The 19,368-nt window shown below is 40.9% G+C and overlaps 1 protein-coding gene across 2 annotated transcripts; it reads right to left on the reverse strand.

Moving 5' to 3' along the window:
* Positions 1-47: 47 nt before the first annotated feature.
* Positions 48-19,344, reverse strand: golga3 (golgin A3). 2 transcript variants are annotated; one of them, XM_033619935.2, is made up of 24 exons: positions 19,235-19,344; positions 17,704-17,986; positions 15,670-15,825; positions 14,406-14,518; positions 13,213-13,940; positions 12,597-12,705; positions 11,748-12,054; positions 11,378-11,580; positions 11,145-11,282; positions 10,817-10,978; positions 10,360-10,728; positions 9,824-9,901; positions 6,909-7,172; positions 6,620-6,714; positions 6,055-6,271; positions 5,398-5,541; positions 4,989-5,186; positions 4,693-4,809; positions 4,239-4,378; positions 3,970-4,102; positions 3,072-3,194; positions 2,806-2,970; positions 2,111-2,277; positions 48-1,991 (listed from the first exon to the last, which is right to left on the reverse strand). In XM_033619935.2, exons 2-24 carry the CDS (start codon positions 17,855-17,857, stop codon positions 1,802-1,804), a joined length of 4,470 nt encoding a protein of 1,489 aa, XP_033475826.2. In that variant the 5' UTR covers positions 17,858-17,986; positions 19,235-19,344; the 3' UTR covers positions 48-1,801. The 2 variants fall into 2 exon arrangements, with proteins under 2 accessions (XP_033475826.2, XP_033475824.2); XM_033619933.2 differs by having other exon boundaries at positions 15,541-15,825.
* Between the last annotated feature and the right edge of the window lie 24 nt (positions 19,345-19,368).

The following is a 19,368-nucleotide window of genomic DNA, read 5'->3' on the forward strand; positions in this document are numbered from 1 at the left end:
AAAGTCTGTGTAGACAAGATATAATGAATGAACACAAACTATAATGACTGATGAATAGTGCAATTTTATGATAAATACAATCACATCTCCCAAAACAAATGTTAAAACATAGGAATGAATCAATTCCAATCTTTGAAAAAAAAAAAAGCAGATACAGCAAGGTTTATGCACTGAGCGCAGGTGCCCCATAGCAAATGATATTACATACTACCTGACGTTACAGTGAAAGGTAGTTTGGAAGATACAGTCCAAGAGATTTTTTTTAGAACACAGTATATCAATATATTTGTTATAATCTTCTGTAAGCATTCTCCTCAAAATACCAGTATTTATTGTCCCTTTGGAAATTCATAAGCATACAACAGTGTTTAGAAAAGTTTGTTAGTGTGATAATGAGCACCAACAAAGCAGCTGCAGCACAGTTGCATGCAGAAAGCTACTGTACCATCCAAAGACCCCTCCACACAGAAATTTTAGCGCAGCTGTACCAGAATTACTATCGGCTTTGACTTATGGTTTGCATTTGATATTTTCTATTTTGTCTTTGTTACACTATTAAACAATTATGATGACTTTACAATCAAACAAAAAAGGAAATGTATTTATATATATATTAACCTCTGGAAACAATTAAGTTATCCCCATAACCATGAAACAGCCATAAAACATGAATGACATCCGATTCGGGGGTAGTAATTTTTTTGTAAATACAATATGTACCAAATGTAACAGAAAATGAACACATCTGATTGCACCTGCTGCTAGAAGTAATAACATTTCTGCTTCATAGTACAACTTTCTCCCTTCGTCAGTTAACTTCTGATCATCTAGTGTGCAATTTCAGTTGATGTGACTCACTTATTTTACAATAAACCATTCTTCAGTAAGGATTTGCACACATATACAATATAACATATTACATCTTGCACACACATCCTCACCAGAAATATGCTCATTCAAACCAACTTAGTCTTTTACAGCATATTAAAGATTGCTTAAGGCTTTTTTGCGTACAAATTACTGCAGTCCATGCTAGAAAACACCTCCATATATAACTGAGAAGATTAATGTTAGAACCCAAGGTGATATGGTTACAACAAATGTAAGAAACACTGCATTTTAACAAGAGTTATTACAAAACAACTGACCCACAATTGTGCATGACTTTTAACTTCATGAAATGGAGTGATGATGTTTCATCAACTGCTTAGAGACCATGTGAATGTGTAACCACGTCAGTTAAATCATAGATGGGCAACTTCACTCATTCACACAGGCACAAAGAAATGGAAGAACAGTTCATAGCCACTCTGGTGACAGAATAATGGGTTGCTTCTGTCACCAAAAACACTTTTTTTTTAAATAATGTCAGCCATCATGAAGTAGCATCAAAGCCACTGATTTCATATTATGAGGAGGGTGATGATGTCAAAATACCTTTTAGTGTGAAAAACTGCCAACTAAACAGGAAAAACTAGCCCAACAGCTCAGTTAAACTAGACCATATTTGTTGAAGGGGGATCCTCTTAGAGAGGCTGTCAGATAGATTTTAGCTCCTTAACTCTAAATAAATAAATGTGACAATAGCATAACAAAAATATAAACAACTGTCAAATAAAGAAGAAAGAATAAAGCTATGGTATATAAAGTATTACTCTGCGAAAGCACTTATGTGCTGATGGGAGAATGCCAAATGTTGGCAGCAATTGTTAAGAAAAGAGAAAGGGAATAAAGGGGCTAAAAAGTGCCTTTGTGGATAAAACTCCACTCTCCCTCTAATGGCCTGAGAAAAGTTCTTCTGTTATGACTGCTGCTGTTCCGCTTCATTATTATTTTCCACCACCATGTTGTGTAGCGGCGTTGGTGATTTGGAGACGTTTTGAAGCTGCAGTTGAGCCAGTCCCTCCTCTGTGTTTGTCCATGAGCTCATTGACTCATGTACTGTTACTGTGTGTTCCTCCATCTGCCTTTGGAGGCTGTCCATCTCCTCCCTGAGAAAAAAAAGACATTGCATGTATTCTGGCATTTGGATAGCTGCTTGGCACTACACAAGAAAAAACTTCATGTAGGTACGTTGGTTATGTTAACCAAGTCTTTCTGTTAGGCTTACTTGAGCTGCCGCAGACAGTTGTGCAGGTTGTTGAGGGGCTCTTTGTTGACAGAAGTTGATGGTTTCAGCAGCTCATCTAACAGCGAGGCAGGCACCGGGCAGTCTGGAATCTTAACGGGTGTCACTGGGTTGGATGGGTTCCCCTCACTCTTCAGCTCCATGCGCTGCTGCTCCAACAAAACCATCATTACAGGGATGCATTTAGTCATTTATCTTAAGCAGGTATTTATTATTTGGAACACTGGCCTTTAAATCTTTCTGAGAAGAGGGTGGAGGCTTTGTAAGCATTACTCATGGAAGTAATGGGTACACCCCAGTTGTTTAAAACCAGCCATTACTCACTGCTGTCCATGAGACATGCAACAACACTGACATACAGTTTTTCAATTACTTCAGTTGTAATATATTTAAAATTTTTATATAACCAATGTTAAATATTCAAACACCTGAAGGCCTTCATGACAAGACTATTAAAGAATGACTAAACACTACAGCCTGACTAGTATTTGAGTGGGCCAAGGGCCAATAATGGCTGATTAGATGTATTAAGAGTAAATTACAGCAGCTAAGCAAATACAAATATTGTTTAAAATAGTACAAATATTTAGTGTTTTCCCTAAACTGTCCAGGTGTGGTGGCTGGACAGTTTGTGAAAAAACACAAAAACTGTCACAGTGAAAAATAAGGTGTCTTACCTTCCTTAGACGGCTCTGTTTGAAGTCCTGTTTGAGTTGTTGGTTCTGCAGTAAGACCGTCTTCATGCTGTTTCTCAGCTCACCCACTTTGGCCTGCAACATAAATTTGTCCTTCCTGGTGTTGCTCAGCTCATCCTGCACCGACTCCAGCTCCACCTTGATGTTCTGAGATAGTGAGTAATGTTTGTTAGTTATAAACCATTCTGAAAAGGGGAAGTTAAGGAGCAAGCTTTCTATCCATCTTTTACCATCAAGTGAATACTTGCCTGCAGAGCTCTCTGTAGGTTGTCCAGCTCCCTGTGCTGACACTGCTCCATCATCTCCACCTGCTGCTTCTGAGCCTCGATCTCCCTCTGCCTCTGCTCAACCTCCCACTTCAGGTCCTCAACCTGAGGGAGCCAATGTCGGACATCAGTGTCACTGAGAGCTGTTCTCCAATAACAAGTGATGGCTTAAATTAAAGCTGTCGCGCCATATGAACTCCTGACATTATCCAAGAAATCAGGTCTGGATGTTGTCCCGAGTTTCCCTTTCACACATGCTTTTGCTGTTCCTTGAATTTGTCAGATGATTTCAGCCTCTGCCCTTACCAACAGAAGTTTAGAATTTGGTCATCTTTCCACTTAGACATTTTGGTTGCAGTCTTTGTGTGAATAACCCTTCTTCTTCACCCTTGGATGTTAGTTTTCCTCACGTTTCACATGACCCATATGATAGAAACGTCATCAACATGCTGTGAATTCTCCAGACAATTTATCTGCTCTATCCACAAATGGGCTCAGTTGGAAATTACATTGAGTTTGTTCTGGGGAGCTGGCAGGAGGAAGTCCGTTCAATGTCGGATCCAAATGAGTAATGTCTAGATAATTTCTGGTTTTCAGTGCAGGTGATGAATGGGGCTTAATTCTGAAACAGATTTTAGAGTACTCGAACCCCACAACTCTTTATGAAAACTAAGGACAACGATAAGAGTTCATAGTCAAAATGTCATCATTTATAAACTCAGGCTATATCATACTAATTATAAGTAAATTAATACAATCAAACAAACCGCATTGTGTCTATCATATTAGAGGTAGATGGCCATCAATTCTTTTTGTCAAGACATTTAAATAAAGGTCATCAGCTAAATATTTCAGTCTAACCCTCGTTCAGAATCCTTACCTCTTGGTTAGTGAGGGGCTGCTTGGCCAGTTCCTCATCCAGTTGTTTCTGGAGGATCTGGAGCTGTAAATGAGCCTCGGCCAGCTCCTCTTGGAACCTGGAAACCTCCTGAGCATGCTGCTCATCCTGAGCCCTGCAGAGTGTGATGTATATAATGACAAATTAGTGGTAAGATATACAACTGCTACAGATTTTGCAACTCAATATTAGATCTAAAAAAGTAATTTGCCAAAAGTCGCTGTTTTCTTTAATCAGGCAAATATACATACTGTAGTTTGTGGGATTCTTTCTGCAGAGCTTTGACCAGGTCCTCTTTGGCCTGCAGGTCCTTCTTGATCTCTGACAGCTCCAGCATGGCTGCCCTGTAGTGCCGTCTATTGTGGGCTGCTTCAGCCTTTGCTGCTGCCACCTAAAGGACACATCATATCAGTACAACCGCCCCAGGAAAGTCAAATGCTCCAGATCAAAGACGAGTGTGAAAAGGCAAAAGCTACCATATTTACTAAAGATACTTGTAACAACTCAGCTTTCTATCTTTTATATTTCTTAGAGGAGTCTGACTGTGCCTTGTGTCAGGCAAATTACTTCAAAACAAATATTCACATGCATTCAAATTAATGACTCTTTGAAATCATTTGAAAGGTCAAAATGAAATGAGTAGTGTGCATTCAAACCTAAAAAGGAGAGTAAACTGTATGTTTGTGTATTACTTAGAAATCCTACCTGTTCTTTCAGGTCATTGACTTTGGTTTTCTCCTTTTCCAAAGCAAGCTGTAGAGTTTGTACTACTTGCTTCATTTGCTGGTCCTCCTCCTCTTTACGCTTCAGAACAGCTTGGACCTGTTAAAAGGATAAATGGGAAAACAATATTCTGTAAAATAAAATTAAAAAGTGCATATTTAACCTTTCAACCAAAATTTTCTATTTTGGTTGAAAGGTATGAGGGTAACACAACATATAGCAACACAGCGGTGATCAAAAAATATATCAACATTATACGATGGAAACTAATTTTTCACCTGTAAGTTGAGCTGGACGAGATCTGCCTCTCTTTTAGCTAAGGCAGACTCCAAAATGTTGGAATGTTCCCGCAGTGTACTGTGAGACTGAGCCAATCCAGCCAGTTTCCCTTTTTCATGTTCCAGCTCGAGTGCTAGCTTCTTGTTGGCATCTTCTAACTTTCGAATCCGCTTCTTGAAGCATCGTGACTCTTGAAGCTGTGAAATCAATTCATGTCATTAATACAAAATAGTATACATTAATTGAATGATTACAGATATGTAAACATACTGCTCATATGAAGTTGTGATCAGCATCATACAATTTAAAAATACCAGAAACAGTAATTTCTCATTGGACAAAATGAGCGGTCTTGTTCAAAACACTGAATATATCAACACAAACTGACACAAAATGATAATTGTTCACCTCATCCTCGAGCTCCATAACCTTCTCCTGGTACTCCTCCAGCTCTGTGGAGGTGAGAGTGATGACTTCCTGCAGCTCCTTCTCTAGCATAGTCTTACTGTTGGTCACAGCCTGCAGCTCAGCCTGCAGAGCCTTAATCTTCTCCTGGATGACAAATAAAACCAAATTGTATTTCAATACATTTCAGTTAGTGAGCAGGTGCAGTTTTCCAGGATTGTTCACGAGATGACAGATATCTTTATGATAAAGAAATATGAGTCAAGGACAAGAGTAGACTGAATGCTATTTTATTCATGTTTTTTTAAGATGATGTTCTTGTTACTGTGGACTGACAGTAAAAAAAAACAATTACCTATAATATTGTTCATCCTTCAGACTGTGGGGAAGCACTTACAGCACAAGAAGCTAACTAAATAAAGATACTCCATAACTTGGATTAGGAATGCAAAATAGTGACATATATTTTTCAGCCTTAATATCAATAGTGGTAAGATTATTATTATTATTTTATACTTCATTCAGTCATGCCACAAAGATAGTGTACCCTTTTTTTAATAACAACTTTTCTGCTAATTGCCTGGCACTCTGTGTCGAACTACATGTCGTATCTGTGAATTTTTCATGGAACTGTAAAGGTCTGGCAGGTTTATACTGTACCTGTAAGACCTGGCTGTTTCCCCCATCCGACACCTGGGCCTTGAGTTTGACCAGCTCTGCCTCGGCCGTCTCCTTGTCAGTCAGAGCCTCCTGGAGCCTCCTACTCAGGATGCCCACAGCATTCTCATAGGCCTTGTGTTTGGCCTTCATCTCCTTCTGAGCACTAGTCAAATCTGTCCCCAGCCGCTTCATACGCACCTTCTGCTCTGAGATGGCCCTATTTGATGCAGATAAGACATTAACTTAAATGGGGAAATGAGGTTGTTCTGACAGCAGACCATACAAACATGAACACAAGATGTAGACATACAGACTGTACATCTTTAAAAATCACATTTAATTTGCAGATTTAGATAACACACAGAGCAAAATGATGTGGATAGATGGATTTTTCAAACCACATGTACTGACTCATATGTCTGTGTGAAGATCAGGTATTGTATAAGCAATGCCCTTTGTTTATATTTATAAATATCACTTGATAACAGAGATATGCACCATGGTCCAAGTCCTTACTGTGGGAGTCATTCAAGCTCTCCAAAACTCCATGCAGCACATGACTCACTTTTTGGCTTCTCCCTCCATTTGCTCCACCTGTTTCCTCAGGCCTTCGTTCTCTTCTGTCACTGCTGCTAGCTGGCTCTGATCGAACTGTAGAGACTGGAGTGGGAGAAAAACAGAACAGTTCACATTACAACAGGATTCACACTTTAATTTCACACAAGAAAACTGTTTAATTGCACCCACTTATACTACAGCCAAAACATAAATATTTATTTTACTTTTATTGTTTAAGTACTTAGTGAAGTAGACTTGGTAAGAAATATTAAACAAATATCAATGTTTATAATTACCTGGACCTGGGTTTCTAGCTGATCCCTTTCCGTCTGAATGGCTTGCAGATGGGCCTCCATGTTGTTCATCTGCTCCTGGACTCTCACCACCTCCTTCTGCAGCCGGGCCTGCTCCAACTCTGCCTTCTGCTTCTCCCCCTGAACGCCCAGCACCTCCTGCTTCAGGTCCTTCACCTCCGCCAACAGACGTTTTTTGGTGGACTTGAGCTCACTGATCAACTGGTCTTTGGAGCTGGCATCCCGACGGTAGGCCTCTACCATCACCTGTAAAGGGCAATAACCATGTGTCTCATCAATGAACTGATCTCCATTTAAGTCTCATATTTGTCTTGACTGAGAGAGCAGGCAAAATATTTTTCACAACATACTGTAGAAACAATGCAGGAGAAAGGACTGCAACAGGATGTGAAGCCCACACTACATCATCTCTAGGCTTGAGAGATAAATTTCCACTGGTAGAATTCAGTTATGGCGACGCCACGGCTAAATCTTTGCCACCACCCAAAAAATGAATAAATAAATACACAGACGTATATAACATGAACTTGTCAATGCACATTCGACCCACACTTTGGGGCTATGAGTCAGTCGTCAATCTGTTTGTCACTGTTCGTAGAGAATCCAGTCTGCAGTGCAGTTCATACAATTCACTGATAGACCAGTGGATTGCTAAATAACATTTGCCTTTATGATCAAGGAAAGTTTTTCTATCACGTCCTTTGTCCTTTCTCTCTCCTCCCTCTTGCTTGTCCACATGAGCGTTCTCTCTCTGTCTCTTTCAATTCAATGGACTTTTTTGGCAACATAAATTGTAAAGAAAAAAAAACGAATGAAATGTTGGACTAAATAAAAAGGCAGTGTGAGGAGAGGAAATGAACTCCAGCTGTTATGTGTTGTTGCGTTGGTTCTCTATTAGGCTGTCTCTCTCTCTCTACAATATATTTAAACATTACTAAATTAAAATGGCTCCAAACCTACTACATCTAGAGCAAGCTATATTTGCTAGATTTATTTTATAACCAAGAGGTAACACCAAAATCACACATCCTGTTGTACAAACTGCCTCTAAGTATCACTGTTCTATAGAGTTGTAGCGATCAACGGATTACTCAGTTAGTTGTCAATTATTAAATTAATTAGAAGCTAAGTTGAGAAAGGATTATTCGGTTTGAGAAATTTTTTAGGGGGAAAAAAGTCAAAATCCTCTGATTCCAGCTTCTTAAGTGTGAATACTTTCTGGTTTCTTTACTCATCTATTTTTTTTTAATTTTTTTAAAGATTTTTTTGGGGGCATTTTTGCCTTTATATCTGTATTTATATCTCTATCTGCTAAGCCACCGATGCCCCATTCTTTACTCATCTGTGACAGTAAACTGAATATCTTCAGGTTGTGGACAAAACAAGGGATTTAACGACGTCATCTTGGGTTTTGGGAAACATCTATCCACATTTTTTTCCACATTTCACAGGCCAAACAACAAATTGATTAATCACGAAAACAATCAACTGATTAATCAACAACGATAATAATGGTTAATTGCAGCCTTACTGTACAGCAACAGTAATAGCAGTTCCCTAAAGTACTCTATAGCTGATTGGATTGGACTCTCTCCAGGGGTCAGGGGTCTGTATAGGGGTCTGTCTGGACTCAGCTGGACACTTAAAAAACTTCCCTTAAAACACCTCAATGTTTTTGTGCTGCGATTGAGTCTGCATTAAAGGGATCTAATAATAGACTTAAACATATATAACACTAAACAAATAAAAAACAAAGCAAATACCCTACTTGTGTACTACACATATGGCCTGTATCCTAGTAAGAAACAACACCATAGCATTACAGTTTTAACACCCTATAGGCGAACACTGCCCCCACGGTGACCCTCTTGTTCCACAGGAAACACTGCACAGGATTATGACAAACTGAGAAAGAAGGCCTGTACATATGGAATTGTACAGGCTTTATTTTTTTGTCCTGTGTTGGTTCCCAGTAGAAACACACACAATAAAGACAGCAGGACATTTTAAAAAATATTACAGGAAACCACGACAGGGACGCTGGGATGCAGCTGTTTTTGTTAATGCAGAGCTTTTAAGCTTATTTTTCAAATAGCTTCACAATTTTTAATGTAAGTGCAGCTGTACAAGTGTGCCATGTGCAGCTGTATTATATAGGAACAAAGAAATATAAAATCATGAAACACACCGAGACCAGAGTAGCTATCAGTTCAATACTTTTTGTGTTTGTGCCTTTAAGAACCTGCATTTTTGCACAAATAGAGCAGATTAAATTTTCTCACTTATTTTCAAATCAAAAATGTGCAAAGCATCCACATACCTCATCTTACTTGTTTCCCTCTATCCTGTGAACCTTTAACAAGTAGTCAATCAAGCTACAGTATCCAACACATCACTGACTTCTCCCTAATATAGTTGCTTTAGATGCGATGAAGAAGCACATTAGATGACGATGCAGCCAGATTTTTCTTTTTCTGCTTTCCTGAAAGCAGCCAAATACATTTTGATGGACCGAGATGAATGTTAATACACAAGTGTGATGGCTATACAAAAACTCAAGACTTGAAAGAAATCCAATACAATGCACATTTCTGTCATTCTGTCTATAAACTCCACCCTCTTTATGACAGCCTGTTGATGCAAAATAAGCAGCATCCACTGCTGCACAATCCAATGAGGCGTGTCAACCAGCACCCGTCTGAGATGACAACCATCTGGCTCTACAATACATCCTCCTACGACAGCATCAGCATCAGCCTTAGCCAGCTGGGAGGTTTCAGAGATAAAAAAATAATAAATGTATGTGAAGTCTACACAGTCTTAACTGGCTTCCACAAACTTTGCCCAATAAGAGAGACTAGTACAGTGCTAGTACAAGAGAAAGGGAGATGTCTTACCTTTTGTTGCTGAAACTGCTCCTTCAGTTTCTGCGTTTGTTTCTTAAGGGAATTATTTTCTTGTTGAAGAGTTTCAATCTGTAAGAAAGGCCTTAAATTTTTACTATATCGTGGTGGAGCGGTAACTCCAAAAGGAAAAAAAATAGATGCAACAAGTTACTTGAATTATGTTTAAATTCTTAGATTTGGCTCCTGGAGCTGAATGGAAAATGCACTCCTTCATCAAAAAGGATGCAGAGACAAGATTTTGAGAAATGTCATGTCTAATCACGTTACTAGCAGCTCAGCAATTTCTACAATGCTTTATGCCAAAAGAATTACTGCTCACCAAGGCCATGAAAATATTTAACCATAACATTTGTGCCTCAAGGTATCACTACAGAAGTAGATGGAAATATAATCTTGTCCAAACCCATTAGGGAAAGTCAATATTTGCTGTGAAGTCACTGATAATGGTTTAATCAGGCATACATTTTTTTTCCCCCATGCTATCTCAAGTTTCATTTGTGTTTTTTCACCTCCCTCCTGTATCATACCTGATTGGCTTTGACCTGGACTTCCTGTCGAAGCTGATCCAAGACATCTGAAGCAACCAGAACATCCTCACCGAGCCGTTCAGCGCTCTCGTCAAGTTGGCTCTTATCGGCCCGGGCTGCCTGCAGCGCTACCTCCAGGACAATCTTCTCGTTCTGCAGGTACTGGATGTTGTCATCCTTGGCACTGCTCTCCGTCTGCAGCTCAGCCAGCTGGGCCTCCAGCTCCAGGTAGCGGGCTTCCAGCTGGTTGATGGACTGCTCTTTGGTGTGCAAGTTCTCCTGAGTGGTGGTCAGCTGGCGCATCAGATCTAGATGCTCTTTCTGGAGTGACTGCAGCTGCACGTCCTTCTGGGAAAGCGTCAAGTTTGCCTAAAAGGAACAGAGTGTGAAAGGCAGGTTAGAGCAGAACACAATACACATGTTTACTGCCCATAGAAGGTGGAGAACAAATGACTACCTGCTCTAGTTCCCTTTCCAGGGTGCTGGCTGTGTTGGCCAGTTTAGTTAAGCGTTCTCGTTCATCCTCAAACTCCTCCAGTTTGTGCTGCAGATCATCTTCCACCATGCTCTTTGCATCCTGGATCTGCTTATAATTAGCTTCCTGGGTCAGCATGTCAGCCTAGGTCACACACAGTAAACACAATATTAATTATATATCACAATATTTTACACAATATGATAGACTGACTTCAAATGACCTTCAGGTATTGGTTGTTTATTGAGTGGATATGAAGACTTCACAAATCAATGATAGCACATTCAGAAAGGAACGCTCCAAAGTATACCTCAATGCTCTGCAGCTGAACAGCAATACGCTCTTTATCTTTGATGGAGCGGTGTTGGGTCTCAGTGAGCTGGTGGGACAGAGTCACATTCTCCATCTTCAGATGTTCCAGGACACCAATCTGAGTCATTTGTCCAGCCTGGGAGAGATAAAAACAACAAAGTGTCATGTCGACTCTTGTCTAACAAATGTCAAGCCTTTATCAAAAATCAACCGCATTTGCATCAACTATACCTGCATGTTGGCCATTTCGCTTTGCAGTCGTACTCTTGCCTCTTGGGCCAGGGCTAGCTGCTGCTGGTACCACTGTCTGAGCTGCTGGAGTGAGTCAATTTCAGCCTGGGAAGTCTTCATCCGGCTCTGTAGGGTACTGCGCTCCAGTTGGACCTGTTGAAGCTGGCTCTGAAGACCAGCCATCTGCTGACGCAACTCCTGAACTGTAAAAGTGTGAGAACAAAACATCTAATTTAATCTCTGTGGATATGTTAACCAATAATCAGGGTGTTTGTCAACACCATATTGGGTGGTTCATTTAACTCACAGCACAATTAGAGATGTTGACTATTCATTACTACACTGAGCTCTCTGGGTCTCCGTCTCTCACCTGTATTGTCTCTCAAGGTTACAGTGTTTTGCATCTCCTCCACCTTCCCCATCAGCCTGTTGTATTGGTCTTCAGCCACCTTTAGGTCATTACTTAGTGAAGCTAGACTGGCATTCTTGTTCTCCAGACTGCCCTGGAGCTCCACCATGGCCTTCTCTAGCTGGCTGCAGTTTTGTCGCAGTGTGCCAACCTCCGTAGTGAGGGCGCTCTGCTTCTCCTGGGTGACCTGTGCCTCCTCCTTCTTGGCTTGCAGCTGTGCATTTACTGTAGCGAGCTGGGCCTGAAGCTCTGTCTTCTCCTTGAGAGCCTGGAAGACAAGACAGTGTGGTGAGCACTTAAATCATCTTATTTGTGGTTTACAATACAGTGTCGTCTCAACAGCCTGCCAAGATAAATTAACAGCCAATAAATTAAATTTCATCATTTTGGATGCTGTAATATATGATCTGGCATTTATTAGCAGCATCATTACTGACATTTACAGGTGAAGTTGAACATGGTACACAACATATTATGGTGTTAAATTATTAGAAGCAGTATTTATGCAAACACAGCTAGCACGGTCAGCATACTTAAGTAAAACTTCAGTGAATGAAAAAACAGATACTAGATACAACTGGTAAACCTTCACTTATCCATTTAATGATAACTGATAAAAAGAACTGCATCCTATCAAAACAGCCTCAGCCTATGCAACTTTTTTAAGGATGTTGTATGTAATGGTCCTGTTTTTAATGTCTTGTATTGTTTCTCTGTTATTTTGTCCACTCCTGTACACAATATGCATGGTTGGGTGATTTGTGAGGAAGGAATGGGAAATATGATTTCAGAACCAATGTGTTATATTACCTGATTGGCCTCAGATGACAAAGATTCCAGTTGACCCTCTAGTCTCATTTTCTCTTTCAACACCTGCAGCATTTCATCGTGGCCCATCACTGAGCTCTCCAAAGAAACACTGAAACAAATGTAAACAGCATAAGTGCTCAATGAATAGTCATTTAGCTGATTGAGAATAAAAATTGTTGCAGTTAACATAATCAGTTACTTGTTATAATTAATCTACAGCAGTGGCTCTCAACCTTTTTCATGTCATTAAATCCTAAATTGATACACATTAAGTCGCAGCACCCCTTTTGATTAGATTTAGCTTCAGGAACATCCATCTCAAAAGATTTTGGTTGTTAGATACGATTACAAACATGATCAGAGTAGTAGCTCCTCTGACCCTTACTCACACTGGATTCACTTCTATTGTAAATAGTGACAAAATCATTCCCCATTTTTCTGGGTACCCCCTGGAACCCCCACGAGGACCCCTGGTTGAGAACCACTGATCTACAGTAACAAGCTAAAATGCCAAACATTTTTAAGTTCTAACTCCTTCAATGTAATGAACTGCAGTTCAATGTAATATTGTCTTTCATTGGGCTGTAAACACAACATCAACAATGTTGACAAATACCTGCTGGAGAAACTGTCCCTGCGGCTGCGAGGCTCCGCTGTCCCTTCTCTCTCCTGCTCCAGCTCCAGCTGGTGTTGCTCTTCACTGGCCGCCTGCAGCACCTCCTGCAGGGAGGGGAACTGACCCATTGCCTCAGGGGCAATCTCCCTCCCCTCCACTGTGTAGGGCCCCTGCTGTCTTTCCACGGCCGCGGAGAGCATCCCGTACGTCCCTCTGGTAGACACGCTGCTGTAAGACGAGCTGTCACTGTCGTTGCCGTCGTTCCCAGGCCTTGTTCCTGATTCGCTGCCATCAATTTCTGAGACATTATCACCACCCTGGAGCGAAGCAGAGGACTGTGCATCTGTCTCACGGGTGCTGCCCTCCGACATCACACTGACCTCAGACAAGGTGGACACTGAGCTAATGGTGGACTGGAGGGAGCTCATGGTGTTGTCTGCTGTTCTTACTCCACCACCACCTCCTCCTCCATTTCCACCATCATTCTCAGGGGACTTGTAGTCAGCCAACGAGTAGATCTTGTTTGGGCGGGGTGATTTGGATTTTTTCTCCTTGGAAGGGGGAATTCCCAAGCTACCCAGTTTGGGACCACGGGGGACACTGGTCCTCAGGAAGGAATACTCCTTGGTCATAGCAACAGTGCTGGCCCTGGGCAGAGCCTCAGGATGCAGCATGAGCTCTGGGTCCAGAGTGCTGAATGGCCTGATCTTGGGGGTCGTGCGGTGAGACTAGAAACAGAAAGACACAAACCATAGAACTGCCATCCTGATATAATCTGACACAAGGTTGCTCATAAAACCCAGAGTATAACATATTAAAAGAGGAATAGAGTTGACAGAATCTAGTAAGAAATAATCCACAAATATAGGGCACTCTGAAGCCAAACTCACACCAATGCCTACGTGAAAAGCTGCAGCTTCTATACCTCTTAAACTGTTTAGCTTCTGGGCTACATTTTCAAGAAAACAGCACTTTTAGTATCCAACTTCAGCTGAGACTAAGTCCAAAAGCATGAAGCACAAGTTGATCCTGCATATTCAGTTTTTAAAAAGATAGATGTGTGATGACAAAAATTTCACATTAAGATAATGCAGAAGCTGCTGCAAACTGGTTTTGGAAATATGAGGACCTCGAGGACAAATAGAAGAAGAGTTGGCACTCTCCGTAACCTGGCAGCTACTCCATTCACTCACCCTCTCTTTATGTCTCTGCACTCTGTACTGTTTGAGTTGCTCCTCCAGACGCCGGCGAGCCTCCAGACGAATCTTTTCCTCATTCTCCATCTCCAGTGATGGCTTCTGGTTGGCTAAAGGGAAAGTATGTTAGGCCAAAAAGAGGAATGTTATCCATCATCACATACTGCACTACTACACTGCAGCTCTTTATGTACACAAAACCTGATTCTACAGGACTGTAACAGTTGAGTCCTATCAAAGAGCCGTATGCTGCCTCATTGATCCAATGCAAATAATAGTATAATGTTGGTTGTATTGGGTCAAGACTTGAAGCTACTAAGAATTTGCAAAAGTAAACAAATTATTCAAATTGGAGTTCCTCGTGTTACTTCCTGGGCATGACACGTTTTGGTACACGCCACAGTTACTAGTTAGTCACAAACTGCACTGCAACAGTCTCAATGTTTCCTGAAAGCTACTGCAGATTTTTACAGCAGGCAACAGTATGGGTGTTACATTTCACATCACAACCAAAAATTTACAAGGTGCAGCATGCTATATCGATTAAAAAACTAATCATGACTACAACAGCTATGCAGCTAGTGTTGCCAATATTACAATGAGCTGAATGAAGACGTCTATAAATGCATTGAACAGATGTTCAGTTATGTTCCATGTGCCATCAAAAGAGATGCAACAGGATTATTCATGTGCTGCCGCTACATATATTCTGAGTGGGAGTTATAATGTGGAGCCAAACAAAATCACCACACTTTGTGCCAAAGCTAAACATATTACATTTCATAACAGTGAACAAGGCAACTGTGCCTGACTTTAAAATACCACCAAAAAGATAAAACATGACAGGGATTAGTTCCAAATCACAGCCATTAGTCCAAACAGTGTTCCAAAGGAAGCACCCACACCAAATTCTAATAAAGCAACCAAATGTCGATGCAAGTTGCAGACGGGGGGTAGTCTCAAACAACTAAAAGAAAGTCCCACTGAGTCACTTTATTCAGATGATACACAGACAAGGGAGTTAGGACAGATGTGTACATGAGCCAAAAAAGTAAAACATCCCACAGCAAAATGAGGTTAAAATACAGGGGGGTATAGAGGGGGCATTCACTCCACGTAGGTTTATGCTTACACAATTCAGTCTCCTGCATAGGCATACTGAGTCTGAGCGACTGCAATGAATCACCCTTGTGAACCGTGAACTCAGCACTAGAAGCCCCCTCAGACTTCTCTAGCATCATGGGTGGAAAAGCAGCCAAACCTGGGGAGGGCTCTTGGGTCTGGGAGTTGACAGGGGAGCTGGTGCTCTGGGGAGGGGCTGTCGGAGGCAGGGGCCCATTTATGTGGGTGTTCCCCGCAGCACCAAAGTCCTCTGCCAGTCCGTTTCCATTTGGCATCACATCTAAACTGACAGGACCTGAAAGAGAAGGGGGAAGAGAAGCCCTGAGGAATGTAACAATTAGTCATGATAACTTCTTATAAAGTGGACTTGCAATGTGAATGTTACTCCACTTGGCAAGCTGACTGGGCAACTCTGTCAAGCTACATTAGCTTGAGTGAAAAAGGTGGCTGGAAACATCCACGCAGCACGTGGCTACTGATGCATCCCTGGAGCTACACCTTCTCTTGTGTCAAGGAGCACAATAAGGGGTCATCTTGCATGACAAACATATTGAAAGGCCCTGAAAAACTATATCACCACCAGCTTTAACCTATGGGCAATGAGGTCAAACAAGATCACATAATTTTCTGCCAAACATGGAACAGTTTTGGTTACTGGTTTAAAATGGGAACGGCTTTGCTGGGAAAATAAGTGGTGTTACTGTCTCTTATGTCTGTGCACCAATCAGAATTTAGAAACACTTTAATCAAAACCTGATGACAGTGGTGGGATTGTTTACATATGTTTCCAGGTCACAGTCAAACTCTAATCAAAGCATACCCACACAGTCCTGGTGCAGCAGATAAGTTGAATTAAAATCTTAACAAATAATTCCTGTTTTTCACAAGCTACCTTAGACTGTTGCATATTTAGTCAAAAATACATTCATGCTACTATTAAAACTGACTGCCTACAATTGAAAATAAAGGCCACATTCTACTTACATTAAAGGGGGACACCACTGATTTAACACAAACAAATTCGGTGATGTTTTGTTCAGCCTGTGAAAATATGCTTTCCATGGTTTTGGAGGGAGCTTTGTTAAGTCTGGGGAAAAATAACCTTGTGATGGTTGTTCCGACAGGATCTCTGTCTCGTCTGCACTGATTTTAACATTTTCTTTTTTTTCCAAGTCTCTTGCATGTCCCACAACTTCGCAGAAGCATTTAAAGATCAAAATCTATATTTTCAGTCGTCTTTGTACTATCTTATTTTTTCTTCTACTAAACCTTAACCATTGAAGACTAGGAGCATAGTAGCCCCATGATGATGACTAATTAGAATTCAGCTCAGCTATCTAACACATCAGTCCAAAGAGCCGTGTAACATGGAGCAGTGGAAGGCCTCAGGCCTTGTAGTAGCCACCAAAACAGGTCATGCATGGCAGGATACAAGTGTTACCAGTAATATGCCTAAAGGGGAAAGAACTTTGCAGATCAGAGAGCAGTGTTGGAAGCGAGCTGATCACAGCACAAGGGCAGTAATTTCAGTGGAAAAATGTATCAAATGGGACCAACACAAAAATGATTTCCAGACTACGCACATGAGGTCTCTTTATATGGATTACCTCGTCCACTTCCCCTGAATGGCTAACACACAATAATCTGCATTTTCAATCATGCATTCACACAGAAAATACATATATTGAAAGCAATGCTTTCGTGCTAGAATAACAGTGACATTTTCAAAAGGGCTGCGTAACATTACCAATCCAAGCACTGTTATGAATGAAACATGCGATAAAATCTAAATATTTCTGACAAACCTGTCCACAGACCCAGACAAGTCCTTGTGATTTGACAGACAAATACTGCTTTCGAATAAGACCAGCCTCTACAGGCTTTATGTACCGTGACATTACTTCCCTGATGTTGGGCCATTTATACAAGTGAGTCAGAAAACCTCCATTCTGCCATGGGAATCATTGCATTTCCAGATACACTTTACTTTTTAAAGATATTCATTAGTTTAAGTTTTGTCTTCAAGGAGCAAAGCTCTACAAAGTCACAGCTGCCACCTTTTGAGAATAAAGTGGTAGTGAGGGTGGCAGCATCACTTTGTGACATTATTCCAGCACATACCCGTATATACAATTACCTAATTGCATCCTATTATAACAGCCTCAGTACTCACCATTATGAATATCCCCTTCTGTGTTTTGTGTGTCCTCCAGCCCTTGTTGTTTCAACTGGGTTTCACCTTCTACTTTGGATTTTATAACATGGTCCACTTGATATGCATTAGCCTCCATTTGAACTGCTTCTGACTGGTTAGTATCCATTTCCATAAAGAAACTGAACAGTCACAATACTGCTGGTGATCCTTTGGAAAGAACTTCTCACAAGACCATCTTCTTAGGAGGCAGGTCAGCTGGGACCATGTCAGTGTCCAGGAACACTTCTGAACAAAGACAGCACTGAAGAGAGAATACATTAAGTTAAGCATCGACTGTATACATTGTTAGCAATTGTTTGGAGAAGATTACCCATATAAAGATCAATATACAACACAGACGAAGTTGTAGCTCCTCAGAAGTGATCTGTTTTAGACTGTAATAATGTTATGTAACAACCCAGCCTGCTTTAATTTAAACACAAGCTGAAGTCAAGGGCTAACGAGCTGGCTTTGTAGTTAATTGGATTGTGTCACGTTAAATATAGATTAACAAGCAACTAACATTGAATTCCTTTACTTTGACACAGAGAAACAGATACCACAAATGACAGGCCAAAACTGACTGTTTCACATTTAATTGTTTTAGTTACTTCGAACAAATCCAGTTAATTAAATCTCTGTAGGAATCTGTAAGGGCTGTCAGACATACGTCTTATCAAGCAACAAACACGCCTTTAAATCCACGCCTTTCAGCTGTCAGACTACAGCTATGTTCAGATTGTGGTGAATGTCGCATTATTTGTGAAAGCAGCTGCTTCTGATACATGTTTGCCGAATTTGCACAAACAATCCATATAAATATAAGCCATACTTACTGTGTACATTTGTCGAAAGACGAGGCCAGATTTGCATTTATGGATTTTGAGAAGAGTCTGGCATATTGTTCTCTCTTTATTAACAGCGGCTGTCCGCTTACATTTTGATGACAGCGTTATTATTCAGTACTCCTACATGTTTAAAGTTATATACCCATCGCATGCTTCAGTTATTAATGACAACCGTTGACTCCAAGGCTGTGTTGCTAAGTTGGCTGTCCGACAGTAGCTGAGTTTCTTCAGTTAGCTCACGTTAGCCTCCGTTCAGCACGGTTTCATACTATCTTGCTAGAGTCCCCAGTTCATAAGACATAAGCTATGGACGAGGCGATAACTGACAAACGTACATATAACGACTGTTATATTTGTCTCATGTGTTGAATGGGTTTAGTAAAACTCTACCGGCTAATGACAAGGGGGGGGCAGACTTAAAGCGAGACGAGCTAGCGAGACGGCTAGCTAGCTAGCTGTATGTGTTTACGACGGAACCTGTCAAGCTAAATGTGCTAACTCGCTAGCTAGAATCGTCAGCGCCAGTGCAGAGGACTGATTTCTCAAATATTTTATATAAATCAACTCATTACCTTCTGTCACGTAAGTATGTTACAAAACCCCGTGTGTAAATTGTAAAATGACATTTTCGGTAAATGTAACTAAAGACATTAAATGCTCACCTTTTTGCGAGCTTCGCCTTTCGCTTTTACTACGTGGCTGTTTGGTTTCCGTCCCTTATCCGTCCGACGGGAAACAGAGGGCGCAAACACATCTGAATGAACACATAAAGCTTGTTAGACAATGGCGTGTCTGC

The sequence above is a fragment of the Epinephelus lanceolatus genome, chromosome 9 (genome assembly GCF_041903045.1).
Source record: "Epinephelus lanceolatus isolate andai-2023 chromosome 9, ASM4190304v1, whole genome shotgun sequence".
Lineage (NCBI taxonomy): Eukaryota > Metazoa > Chordata > Actinopteri > Perciformes > Serranidae > Epinephelus > Epinephelus lanceolatus.